A 13,345-nucleotide genomic window follows, 5' to 3' on the forward strand; every position below is an offset into this window, starting at 1 on the left:
GAAATGAAACTGTTAGATACAAAAAGCTCTTAAATTTACCGTGGGTAAGGGTGTCATACGGAGACTTCTCGTCGCTACATTTCAATGATGCCCTGACGAGATTCTTCCTCTGACTCACACCAAACCAAAAGTTTGAATCTTTAGAAGTGACCCATGATGAAGATGGTAACGAATTCGGTATCGGAGTTCTAAATCTGACTTTTTGAATCGAAACCCTAACCTTTGAAGAAACGAAAATGGCGTTTGACTTGATTTCACGCGGTGAATGGTGTCGGAGTGCTTCCCAGAGATGATCTAAGTAGGCTTGAGACATGTGTTCTCGACGACAAACGCCATCTCTAGATATTTTGGGAGAAGAATCGACGACAAAGAAGAATCAAGAGAAGGAGGAAGAGGTACAGCCTCCGGGTCTTGTTCGTCACCTAATCAAAGATATCTATTCGGGAAGAAAGCGGAAGAGACATTCCTAGAGAAGGTGAAAAAGTGGTTCTGAGAAAGAAGATGAAACAAAAAATTAGAGTTTGAAAGTGATGGTAAAGCAGACATATCTATAAGATGGACCCAGTGGATTTCGAATTTTGAAAAGAAAATGATGTGGATCCGGTTTGTGAAATATGAAGAACACAGTTAATATTCTTCTTCCTCTAGTTAGAGGACATTGTAGTCTTTCTCTCAACAGAAAGTATGTCACAAGCTATAAGTGACTTATAGTGAAAATGGAAAGTGAGAAAGTGGGTCAGAATGTAAAAAGTTCTTTCTGGAATGAGTTTTCATTCTTTATAAGCCCATTGTTTTTTAGCGGACCTTTAGACTATTTAGCCAGATTCCTGGACCGGGTTTGTAGAGGGTAAAGGTAAACCCACTTCCAACAACACATTAGGTAGAGTGTGCTTGGTTTGTGATGAAACTGGCCATAATCAAATATGTAAGAAACAAGAAACGGAAGCATATATTTCATATTATATCAATGAGAGCACCATCTAGAGTCTAGTATATATATGTATACTTGCTTCGCTTTGATTCATCATGAACAATGTGTAGACTCTATGGAGGTAGCTGTAATGAAACATAGGAAGCACCAAGATAGAAAAAACACATCCGAGCGTCTTAGTGGATGTCTTTGCAGCTCAAACTCTCACTAATTCTTCTCAAGAAATCTCTTTCACACATCCTAACAAATGATACTTCTTCTCAGACCATATAAACGAAACCCGCTGGCCCAGACAGAGTCTCTACTTTCCTGAATATGTTCTTTTTCAATTTCCAAATCGTGAGATAGTCTGACGAAGATTTCGCCATGGAAGCAACCACACGAATCTTCAGTACTTGTGCTCTCCATCGTCGTCTCCTTCTCACCAAGATCAACGTAAATCCAGATCCACTATTGCTCCGTTCTCCCTCTCGCAATGCCGTCGCTCGTATACGCTGCTCCTCGCTTCCCTCGAGTCCCAACCTCTTCAAATCTCTCTTCTCCCTCACCACCTCGAATCCCCCCCATCTCCAGAACTCCGCCGCTCACGCCAACCCGCTCCGATCCGAACCCAAAGACGCCGCCGCCGTCTGGACCAGAGCTCCTCCACGGCCCACCCTGAACGGAGGAGGAGGAAGCGCGAACAACACGTTCGGCGAGAACGGGAGAGAGACGACGGTGGTTCTCCTCGGCTGGTTAGGAGCGAAAGCGAAGCACCTGAGGAGGTACGTCGAGTGGTACAACTCCAGAGGGATCAACGCCGTTACTTTCACCGTCGACGTTAGCGATTTGCTCAGGTTTGATCTCGGACGGAGGCTCGAGCGGCGGATTGATGAGTTCGGGAACGAATTAGTTAACTGGGTGTCGGAGAAAGAAGAGGACGGGAGAGAGAAGTGCTTGGTGTTCCACAGTTTCAGTAACACTGGTTGGCTTGTGTAGGTTTGATTATCAATCTCGTCCTTCTACGTTGTGTTTGTAGGCAAACACTTTTTACTCATTAGTGTTGTTCTTGTGGCAGCTATGGTGCCTTGTTGGAGAGCTTTGTGGGCAGACAAGAGTTAGTAGAAAAGATTAAGGGTTGTATCATTGATTCTGGAGGAGCAGATCCTCTAGATACCAAGGTTTGAACTTTTAAAACCAAGACCCTTAAGTATAACAGTAGAGTTTTTATACACATGTTAAATCATTCGAGTGGCACAGATTAGCAATGAGTATGTTATTATGAAGATTCAACTCCATAGATTCCTGGTTTACTTGCAGATTTGGGCAGCTGGTTTTACTGCTGCTATATTGAAGAAGCGTAGTTCCACTATAAACACAGAACCAAACAGTCCCGGAAACGAAGAAGTTGAGCAAAAGAAGGAACCTCTAGGAATCGAAAGCATGATGCTATCATCTCTAGAGAAACTATTCCCCATTGTCTTAAACATCCCAGAGGTCAACATGTAAGCTAGCTTTCACTCTACTTTGTATGCACCCATCTGCTTCTTTTTGACTTGGTACTGGTTAGTCATCGGTTCGCGAGTGTATTATTGTAGGAGGCTAAACAGGATCACCCGGAAACTCTATGGAAACCATCCTCCATGCCCTCAGCTTTATCTTTACAGCTCTGGTGACAAAGTTGTTCCTTGTCATTCCGTAGAGACGAGGATCAAAGAACAGCGGATGATTGGGAGAAACGTACACTCTTTCAATTTCAAGTCGTCTCCTCATGTTGATCACTACCGTAACTTTCCAGACTTGTACTCCTCGCAGCTTCACAACTTCTTGCAAGAGTGCTTCAAGCCAACAAAGCAGCAGCACGCTGTCTGATTTTGAGAACATAGATCTTTTTTGTGGCCTGGTTCGTTTATTTTGTCTTGGCTGAATGATTCTGTTTCTAAATCTGCTCTTCTAAAAGTTGCGGATTCGGTTCAAATGGTTAGCTTTGGGGTTAATTCGGTAGAACAATATTGTGCCGAGTTGGACCGAACAAAAAATTCGGTATTGGTTAATGAAAATCTACTGAAGTAATCGAAGCAGTCCATAAATTGAGTTATTCGGTTTACAATCTAATTAGTTCGGTTCGGAGTTGATATGGTTTAGATATAATTATTTTTAAATGGAAAAAACTAACTAACCGATTATCAAATCAAACCGTTAGCTGAGATTTTCTTAATTTACAGAATTACATCAAATTTGAACTGAAATTTCGGTTCGATTGGGTTCATACAAGTGATTTTGTTTTCTTCGACGAGTCTGGATCCATATTTTGTTGAACCGATCCGGTTAGCTGGTTCGGTTATAAATGATCAAACCAGATCGAACCGGGAAAAAATGAGATACAAACGAGCGATTCAAAGGTCTTTCTCCGGCGAAAATGGCAGTAGCGGAAGATTCAAAGATTTCAACGGCGAATCCGTTCGATGCGGTCGTTCTGGGCGGTACGTTTGATCGATTGCACGACGGGCATCGGACTTTCCTCAAGGTTAGTTGTTGTTTTTCTCTCGTATGTATGAGTTTTTTTAAGAATCGAATCGAAATTTTATCGAATCAGGCGGCGGTGGAACTGACCAAGGAACGATTAGTGGTTGGAGTATGTGATGGCCCTATGTTGACGAGCAAGCAAGTAAGCCAAACACTCCCTCTGAACCTATTCTCAAGTAGGGATCATGATAGTGTGTGCATAAGAATAGAAAGAGAAGTCTCTGTTTCACACAGAAGGTTTCCGGTTAGATGTCTCGATGCTGAGCTCTTATTAATTCACTCTATTGTGTGTACAGTTCTCAGAGAGGATACAACCAATTGAAGAAAGGATGCGTAATGTGGAGAACTATGTCAAGGTAATTAATTGAATAGTCTTCTTACTCCCATGTGACAAAAAAAAGATATGAGTTAAGAGAACTACATTTTCTTGTATTTGTAGTCTATCAAACCTGAGCTGGTTGTACAAACCGAGCCCATTACTGATCCATATGGTCCTTCTATTGTCGATGAATCGTTGGAAGCTATTGTTGTCAGGTTTATTAACCTTGTGTTTGTTTATTAATCTCTTTTTTTTTCTGTTCACATCCGTGGCTTTAACTAATCATAATCTGCAGCAAAGAGACATTACCTGGTGGCTTGTCAGTTAACAGAAAGAGAGCAGAAAGAGGTCTTTCTCAACTCAAGGTTCATCTTCTTTATTCGCCAGCCTTAACCTTGTGATGCGTTTTGAAAAGATTCAATCATCAAACCCTTATTGTTTCTTCCTTGTAGATCGAGATTGTGGAAATAGTTTCTGATGGATCAAGTGGGAATAAGATAAGTTCGACTACTCTGAGGAAGTTAGAGGCTGAGACACAGAAACAACATGCTGAACAAGAAACATCATGAACTTGGAACTTGTAAAGATCAACTTTGTTTGTAACTTTTGAATATATTTGTTTGTATATTGACTGAAAATGTTCGATTAATTGCTTCTCGTTGAAATAGTTCTGATTTCTTGTTTGGTGAATATTTGATTACTCTTGATTGAAAATTTAGTATAAATTTTCAAGTGTATTGGAGTCTATACATTAAAGATCATAACTCAAATAGTTAGTTAACTATTAAACCTATATCTAGGTTGACCATTTAGTCAGGAAACTAAATCATTAGTCACTAAATCGTAAAACACTTATTCATATCAATCAGTTGGTTGATATGTAAAACACTGTAGTTATTAATAGTTAAACTAGGATAAGATAAGACATGCGCAATTTATATGAAAATTATTTAAAAAATATTGTATAAAAATAAAATTTATATTTTTAATCAAATTAATATATTTGGCCTTTAAATTTTTTTTTTTTTTGTTAATTACATAATTTGTTTAATGATGACGATGATCCCATTTTAAAAATATTTTAGGTCAAAAAATCATTTCTCGTATAAAACTTAATGTTTAGGCCAAAGAATCTCATACCTACTATTTGGTTACAATGAAACTATGATTATAAAAAGTTAATTATGGTTATAAAAAATTTACATTCACGTGCCAATCCTATCTATCTTTAATATTTTTTTCCTTTTTATGTTTGCTTTTTTCATTTTAGTTATTGTTCGATATAAATATTAATTTTGGAGTTTATTTTCATTTTGTTCTTTTTTTACATGAGATTTAGAAATGTTTAAGATTTAAAATTATTAAAGAGATACATACTTATGTTAAGATCTGGGTCTTGTGCAGATAAATATTTTATATTTATTACTTATTTTATGTTTTTTCTGCATATTATGAAATAATAAAATAATAATTATATATATTAAATAACTAAGAAATCAGTTAATATTATGTAATAAATTGGCGTACTCATATAAACTAAACAATCACTTTTGTTTGTTCACAATAATTTTAGGGTAAAATATTAAAACAATCAAATTTATCTATGTATATTATGTATAATTAAATTTAAATGATATTAACATACATATATATATAGTATACTTTTAATATGAATATTTATTAAATGAGGTTTCTACTCATATGATTTTATAATTATTTGCATATTAGTGTAACAAAATTTTACTCCAACGAATTGTTTTTTTAATGTGGGATGCATAGTGATTTCAATAATTTATAATCATTTAAAGAAAACAATAAAGATTTCAACACTAAAATATTAACTCCAATATATGTTCAATGCAAATATCAAAATATAAGTATGTATTTTCAAATGATATATATATATTAACATAAGCACCTATTAAAATAAAATTATTTATTCATGTAGTTTTATAATAATTATATATTATTACATAAGAAACTAAACCTTGATCACAAAAGTTTATGTGAGACTTTTCACAGTTTTAGTAATTTATACTCGTTTAAAAAAAATTCAAAATACAACATATACAAAAAATCTAAATTTTAATTATATGATTAATGTAATTGTATAATTTATTATAATAATAAAGAATTAAACAAAAATTATAGAAAATATACAGACTTTTAGCAAATATCAATTATCATATATATTTTTTTAATCACATTATCATATATATCAATTATCATATATATCTTTAATCACATTAAGTAATTCCGTAGATTTTATTTTAGAAAAAAATAGATAATAAATTTCAATTTAATAAATGAATGGTCTATAATCACATATTATATAATTTAACATGCTCTAGGAATTTAATTTTGAACTAACAAAATTCTCAATTGATTCTCAAGCCGCCATGTAAGAAAAAATAATATTTTAATTACGTGACAACTCAGCAGGACACTTTTTAATTAGTATAAACTATAGGTTATAACTTTTTAAATGTTTTTCCTTTAATATATAGGAGATACTAATAAATCAACAAATATTATATTCTCTAAAAATGGATCATTGATTTATCTTTAAATTAAATGATTGGCTGATCACTTGCTATTTCAGTCATTTCATTTTGCAATTGCAGTGCTGGTGCCTCAACATATGAAACTCTGAGCTTTACATCCTAATGTGACATTTAGCCTCTTTCTTAGTGATCCAATAACAATTATCTTCAACACTCCATGTTCTTCGTGTTAAGTTAGATGAGTTTTCAACCTGATGTATCTTCCAATTTTTGTTATAGATATTTTGTCTCTAATACTCCCTTCAAGATGATGGTTCTTTGAGAGCCAATATCGGAATGTTCGGATTAATGATCGATGGACCAACTTTGGATCAGATCAAATGTGGATCGGAGTGGATTGCATAGATTAGTATCTGATACCATGTTCAGTTAGATGGAGTTTCAAACTAAAATGAATGAGTGATAGATGGATTAGTCCATCTATCTTATATGTTACTTAATGTCCCTTCCAATTTTTGATGTAGAATACTTTTTCAATAATATTTCCAATTTCACCTATCAATTTTCTCATCTCAGCGTGGCATATAAGTGAAAAACTTCTGTGAAATAAACTGAAATGGATGGCATATGATTCAGGGTATAGGGCTGTAAACTTTGATCTGGCGAATGTAAGTTTAACTTCAAATTACAGTAAACAATGTGCAGTTTAAGTCGGAGATGGAGACACATGGTCTAGGGCCATAAACTTTGATATGGTGGATGTGAGTACCTTTTCGGTTTAGGTGACAATATAAATTGGCTATCTACGACATGAATGTATTGAAAACTATTTTCATGTGAAGAGAAACACACGGGCCAAATATCAGCTCACTGGTAACCGAACTAAACAAGTTCATTTAAACATCTAGTAAATAAAATTTCAATGACTTCTGGAAAAAACCTTATGATATAAAATATTTCAAGATAAATACAAACATTTGTAGAATCAGGACAACCAATAAAAAATTTCAACTCAAATTCAATATATCCACCATAGTTTTTATATATATCCACCATAGTTCAATCCTTTCATCATGTGTTATTTTCTTTGTACGTCTATCCTTCTAGATTTGCTGATATTCTTCATAGGAGACTGACTTCAAAATTTATGTTTGTGAGAAATAATATAATTATAGATTTTTTTAAATAGGTTTGAACATCATTTTATTAAATTTCTATTTATTTTAGTCGTAGCATGATGATTAGTTCTACACCAATTCAATTTATTTAGAATTCTGTAACAAAGGAAAATGATCTTGCTTTTCTAAGTTTTCCTATTCAAAATTGGAGGAATAACATATATAATAATATATTATGTATAGAATTTAAATGACATAACATTGTTTGTTATGTATAGTGAACGTAAAATTGAATGCGAAGCAATAGGTGACATTGCGGTTCAGTTAGAGCGAGCACATGTCAATGTCATCGATCTAGAGATGCTGAAATATGTATATCACGAATTGATATTCCTTATTTTGTAGTTATAAGATAAAATAATTTTTTTTCAAAAAAAAAAGATAAAATAACAATTCCCCTCATAATATGATTATTTAGATTTACCTCCATGTTTTGTTAGTTTTACAGTTTTCTACAAATAAAGTTAGGTACTATAAAATCTTGATGAGTCTGAAACTAATAACCTACAGTCAAGATATGTTAAATATTACCTAACTAGATAAAAAAAGATTTATTATTTCTTACTATCAATTATTAGAATTTAAATTTATGTTCTTCTTTGCAATTCAGCCAGACGAAAATTCATCAGACTGGAAGGCTGGTGGTGATGAAAACTAAAACAGAGTTATTGTTATCCCAGTTGTTTATATTTAAGATAGAAGATAGATAGGGAATTATAAAAATGTAACCATAAATCTAAGAATTATATTAATGCCTACAAATTAATATAAAATATATGTACATATTAATAAACAATTAAACTAATAATATAACTAGAAATAAATAAAATCTATATCAACTTATATATCATATATACTTTTTATAAACATATATATATAAATTGTAAGTGTGATCAGCATATAAAAAGTCAAAACAACACTAATCAAACCACAATTTTGTTGATAGTTAAATGTTTGATATTGTATTTAAGTTTATCATTTCATTAGGTTAAGAAAAAATTGATTTTTACCAGTTTAACATATTTTAACTAAAATAAAAAAAATCTAATTGACATATATTATATATATATATATATAAAATAATAGACATAGAATAAGTAGTCGTAAATTTAATATAATACAAATAAATTTATTATCTTTTAAAATTTAATTTTAGTTTTACTTCTTCAAAAAATAAGTTCCTTGAAACTTTAATAAAATTAAATAATTAACAGAATCAGGAAAACAAAAATACATATAATATTACATTTATATATTAAAATTAATTGTAAGTGTGCTTAAAATAATTTTATTAAAACAGTAATCAAATCATTAATTTTCATTGATGGTTATATGGGGAAAAACATAAAAGACATCATAATCTTTATAATTATATAAGTTGAGGAAGATTTTTTTAATATTTAAAATTATATTAGTTTAATTCATTAATGTGATATATAACTGTAGTATATGAATTGTTAACCATTTCCATATTTGAATAATTTTGCTAATAATATGAAAATTTATAAAGGAATTTTACTTTGATAGTGATATAAAAACTATTAATCATTATCATATTTTAAAATCTTTATAAATATGAAATATTTATAAAAATTGTATATGTCACAATGAATTTGATGTCCTGTCAATTTATTTTTTGATTTATGTCATTTTCTGAAAATTGATATACTGATGACACATAATCAAATTTTGAGAAAAAACAGTTCACAAATAATCTCTATAGAATTTGTATATATCATAACTAAATTGATGGCATATATATATATGTGTGTGTGTGTGTGTAAAGTCATTTCCTATTTTTATTGTTGAGAATTAATGTCGCAACAATGCATATACAAATTATAAGAAACTGTTTCATAAATAATGTTAAAATGATGTTTTTTTTTTGAAACACATGTTTAAATGATGTTTACAACACTAAAATTATATACAATTACTATTTAAATTTCATGTATTTCCAAAAGCAAAAAAAAAAAAAAATCCTTTCAATTTTTATGATAACGACACCTCAAATTTTTTTTACTTTTGGAGTTTTAAATATTATGTAAGAGATTCCAATAAATATAGAAAAATAAAATCTCACAGAAAGAGATAGAACATAAGAAGGTCCACTTTGGTTAAATATCTCTGCAACCAGGTTCTCATCCTTCGATCCTCTCAAATTTCTTAACTACTCTCATTCTTCAAAAACTACCTCTAGTTTTCCATTTTGTTATGGATAATATCTTGTCAAAACCAGACAGCTCATACATGATCTAGATCATTGGTTGGAAAAATTGATATGAGAAAAGAACATTGACCCATATGTTAGCTTGAAAGCTACTTTTAGAAAACATATTATGATAATATCTAGGAAGAATTGTGTCAGCATCAGTAACACCATATAAAAAAAGTGGTGGAAAATGGTTAGCTGAATGTTATCAAGCCAACAAATCTAAAGTCGATATGATGGTAAGCTATAATATTTGAGTATATAATTTGACATTTGTAATCTGTTTAAATGCATGAAGAATTTAAGAAAGGTAGTGAGAAAACTATAATATGTAAGTATATAATTTGTGTATCTATTGCTACTTTTTTTGTCACAATAGCATATAAACCACTAAAAATGAAAAAATGAAAGAAAAAAAACATTAACCACTAGACTGCATGTCATGATAGTCCGTTTATAAAACAATGTTATAAAGATCGGTTTAGGTAGCGACTAAATGTTTTCCTAGACGGCAAATCAAATTTTTTTTTTGGCAAATCAAATCAAATTTAAATGAAACTAGTTTTAAAGAACAGTTTAGAAAAATGATTTTGGCGTTCAAAAAACGGTTTAGATGTCCACTTAAACAATAGTCCTCTATACACGCCTAATTCTTGTCTAGCTATTTTTTGAACAATGGTACATCACAACATACTTTAGAAATGTTTTTGGAGCCTTATAGTAATCAGTTGATATTTATTATTTGTAAAACTAGTACTTGGTGTTCAATAGTCTCTGGTTTGATTCCTTTCTATGATTCTTATCTGTACATTATCTACTTGAATAATTGGTCCAATGAATTGACATTATAGTTAAGTTTTATAGTTACAGTAAGCGTATGAATTTTAGAGATCACAAGTTCGATTTATGTAAGATCTAGTCTCCAGAAAAAGAGAGTTAGGTTAAATAGTTTAAGTTTCTATGAATGTAGATGTTTACTTGATCATCCAAATTATTCAACGAATTTGATAATTCATGGTGACCTAACAGTGAATTCAATAAGGGCACTACTCTCATTTTCCCCCTGAAAATGAAGTAAGCTTAAAATGAATTTACATTTTGCTCTTCCTTCATTTTTCTACTCAAAAAGTAATTTCAAATATATTATGTTATTACTTCTTTTTATTAATTTTTAAATAATGGTTATTATTTTATAAAACTTAAAATTTCATCTAAATATGATTTTATTTTAATTAAATCTTCTTTATCTACATAAGTTTACTTTTTACGAAAGTAACAATAATTTCTTTAAATTACAAACAAATACTGAGGTTTTATGATATAAAAATTATATAAAAGATTAAAAAATAATTTTTAAAAAATTAACACAAAATAAGGTACCATTTGAGATGGTCTAAAAATTTACTAGACAGCAGCCTAATGGTCAAAAGCAAACATATCGAATGATGGCTAAATTTAGTTGACAATGCGATCGTAGAAAGATCGGATTTTTACAACTTGCAGAACAAAAAAGAAGAAAAAGTTGAACAACTTGCTTCCAGATTAATATAATCCAACAAGGAATTGTAGCATCACAAGACTTTTCTTTTTCTTCTTCTACACATGACATATCACACATCTATAAAAACTTTAAAACATAGTATTTATTTACCCTCTTTCTCTCTATATCTTATCTTACACATTAAAACATAATATGATCTATATACAAAGAGTGATGGATACATGATCATTAAATTGATACTTAAGTTCTTCTGGTTTAAATATCAGAAAAAGGATCAAAGGATAATGCAGAAGCTGGATTTTTGTTCTCAGCGAAATTGTCACTTTGATCAGCATATATAGTGGACATATATTGTTCTGATTTTGATGATGTCAACTTGGTTGCTTCAATAGATCTTATCTTAGTACTGAAGCAAAGAGACTATGTGACTGAGTTTCCCAGCTTGCAGATGGCTGAAGCAAAGAGATATAAGAGACATGTTACTTTCCAGACAAGTAACAAGAACTTAGAATAATGAGAGAAGTTTTCAGATTGATAAATTTTACAGCGTCAATAGATGTTTGGTTCGGATTTATCACTGATAGATCTAGAGATCCTTGCTGGTCTAGTGGAAACAATGGTAAATCAACCATTACTGATGGTTTTGAAGCAATTACTACTGGAAAATTTGTAAAGTAAGCCTGAAACTGAAATTCCATAGTGAAATGATGAAAAGGTTATTATGATAAAGTTCATGAACAAGATCTTGAGGGTCTTAGAGAGAGTAATTTCACCTGATTTACAGATAAATCTTCCACAGCAAGCTCGAGTTCTGGGTTTAGGACTGCAAGTTTCATCGACAAGAACTGCAAGAGTTTGTCACTTAAAAATATAGACTTCGAACTTTGGTTAGTGATGAAACAAATGATCTTGGTTTGATTACTTACCTCAACTTGTCTCTTGAGAGATTGAACATAATTGATGATCTCGTCAAGCACACCAGCTTTCCCAGTGATTGTGTTGCATCCAGGGACAAGATCTTGCAAATATTTCATCTTCTTGCTGATCTTTTCTCTTCTTGCCTGCAAAAGCAAATCTATTTTAAACTTAGAATTTCTTTACCTTGTTACACAAGAAAGTTATTTGAAACACTTTTATTACCCTTTCTGCTAAACTGTGTCTGTCTGTGGCTTGTCCTCGACGAGCTCTCACGTGGATATAATCCAATTTCTGGATCTCTGAATCTCCCTTTGATGTCTCCTTTGAAGTGTCTGAAGATGCTTCCTTGTTATTTATGTTTGACTCTGTCTCAGCCTCTACTTTGATCTTCTTATCTGTCTTTTCCTCTTCCCTTGTCTTGACCTGAGACATAAATATATTAGAAAATCAAAAACTATGTTTCAAAACATTCTTTCAAACCAAAATATGATAAAACAAACCTCTGATTTTCTCTTGTTTTTCAAGGAAATAGCTCTGCTTTCTACACTGTTCTTCAACATAACCCCCATTGTATCCGCTGGGTCTATCTGGCAACTACTTGTTCTTGAAATGCAGCCATCCATAGCTTCATGTGAAGGACCAAAATCCATGTTATATTTTGTTCCAAAACCAGATTCAAGCATTTGAAAATGGCTGAAGGTACTCTGCAACAACTCGTCATTGTTGCTTCCATGGAACTGAAGTATCTGAAGAAGTTCGGGTGAATCATTACTGCTCTGAGACAAAACTTCTATTTGCTGATGCTGTTGCATCCCTTTAAGCCTTTCAGGTACAGACATGTCCGCGTAGCTTAAGGACAAGCTTTCTGGATAGACAAGACCTTCCAACATGTTGTTCTCTGCAGAAATCTCTCAGCTTGAATTAATGTGTATAAAAGTGAGACAAAAAGTACAAACAGAATATACAATGGGGAAAAAAGACTGATTTTTTCTTTTCTTGTTGTGTGTTGGTTAAGGGAAAAGAGGATTTGCTATAAATGTATGAAGAAGTAAAAGATTTACGTTTATGTAATGTTGTTTGGGTAGATTGCTTAGCAAAGATGAAAGAGGTGGGCAAACTAATACATTGAGATCATTCTTCTTAGCTTTAAATAGAAAACAACATTGACCTACACACAGAGGTCCCCTACTTCTTTTGTTTTCTACCTTCCTTTGTATATTAATTTTATTTACATATTGGTTACCTCAACATACCTCTAGACATAAATACTCCCTTAA

The 13,345-nt window shown here is 31.7% G+C and overlaps 3 protein-coding genes across 4 annotated transcripts; 2 read left to right on the top strand and 1 right to left on the bottom strand.

The window, feature by feature from the left end:
• The first annotated feature begins 1,049 nt into the window (after window positions 1-1,049).
• On the top strand, window positions 1,050-2,907 carry LOC108823490 (uncharacterized). The gene is made up of 4 exons (XM_018596711.2): window positions 1,050-1,905; window positions 1,989-2,091; window positions 2,231-2,415; window positions 2,509-2,907. Exons 1-4 carry the CDS (start codon window positions 1,298-1,300, stop codon window positions 2,780-2,782), a joined length of 1,170 nt encoding a protein of 389 aa, XP_018452213.1. The 5' UTR covers window positions 1,050-1,297; the 3' UTR covers window positions 2,783-2,907.
• Window positions 2,908-3,280: 373 nt separating this feature from the next.
• LOC108823491 (phosphopantetheine adenylyltransferase) lies at window positions 3,281-4,445 on the top strand. The gene is made up of 6 exons (XM_018596712.2): window positions 3,281-3,437; window positions 3,507-3,578; window positions 3,733-3,792; window positions 3,876-3,970; window positions 4,051-4,120; window positions 4,208-4,445. The coding sequence occupies exons 1-6, from the start codon at window positions 3,330-3,332 to the stop codon at window positions 4,322-4,324; spliced, it is 522 nt and encodes a 173-aa protein (XP_018452214.1). The 5' UTR covers window positions 3,281-3,329; the 3' UTR covers window positions 4,325-4,445.
• Window positions 4,446-11,168: 6,723 nt separating this feature from the next.
• LOC108828228 (transcription factor HBI1-like) lies at window positions 11,169-13,200 on the bottom strand. Of its 2 annotated transcripts, XM_018601844.2 has the most exons (6): window positions 12,569-13,200; window positions 12,291-12,491; window positions 12,077-12,211; window positions 11,924-11,995; window positions 11,696-11,836; window positions 11,169-11,602 (listed from the first exon to the last, which is right to left on the bottom strand). In XM_018601844.2, the coding sequence occupies exons 1-6, from the start codon at window positions 12,956-12,958 to the stop codon at window positions 11,546-11,548; spliced, it is 996 nt and encodes a 331-aa protein (XP_018457346.2). In that variant the 5' UTR covers window positions 12,959-13,200; the 3' UTR covers window positions 11,169-11,545. The 2 variants fall into 2 exon arrangements, with proteins under 2 accessions (XP_018457346.2, XP_018457344.2); XM_018601842.2 differs by having other exon boundaries at window positions 11,169-11,836.
• Window positions 13,201-13,345: the final 145 nt, after the last annotated feature.

The sequence above is a fragment of the Raphanus sativus genome, chromosome 9 (assembly GCF_000801105.2).
Source record: "Raphanus sativus cultivar WK10039 chromosome 9, ASM80110v3, whole genome shotgun sequence".
In the NCBI taxonomy this organism is placed as follows: Eukaryota; Viridiplantae; Streptophyta; class Magnoliopsida; order Brassicales; family Brassicaceae; genus Raphanus; species Raphanus sativus.

Excerpts from the sequence above, each read along its gene's own strand:
- LOC108828228 (XM_018601842.2), bottom strand. The coding sequence starts at position 12,958 with ATGTTGGAAGGTCTTGTCTATCCAGAAAGCTTGTCCTTAAGCTACGCG. Across the intron at positions 12,492-12,568 it reads AAAACAAGAGAAAATCAGAG|GTCAAGACAAGGGAAGAGGA; the intron begins GTTTGTTTTATC and ends TTTATGTCTCAG. Across the intron at positions 11,837-11,923 it reads AAGATTTATCTGTAAATCAG|TTTCAGGCTTACTTTACAAA; the intron begins GTGAAATTACTC and ends ATGGAATTTCAG.
- LOC108823490 (XM_018596711.2), top strand. The coding sequence starts at position 1,298 with ATGGAAGCAACCACACGAATCTTCAGTACTTGTGCTCTCCATCGTCGT. Across the intron at positions 1,906-1,988 it reads AGTAACACTGGTTGGCTTGT|CTATGGTGCCTTGTTGGAGA; the intron begins GTAGGTTTGATT and ends TTCTTGTGGCAG. Across the intron at positions 2,416-2,508 it reads AACATCCCAGAGGTCAACAT|GAGGCTAAACAGGATCACCC; the intron begins GTAAGCTAGCTT and ends GTATTATTGTAG.
- LOC108823491 (XM_018596712.2), top strand. The coding sequence starts at position 3,330 with ATGGCAGTAGCGGAAGATTCAAAGATTTCAACGGCGAATCCGTTCGAT. Across the intron at positions 3,971-4,050 it reads TTGGAAGCTATTGTTGTCAG|CAAAGAGACATTACCTGGTG; the intron begins GTTTATTAACCT and ends CATAATCTGCAG. Across the intron at positions 4,121-4,207 it reads GAGGTCTTTCTCAACTCAAG|ATCGAGATTGTGGAAATAGT; the intron begins GTTCATCTTCTT and ends TCTTCCTTGTAG.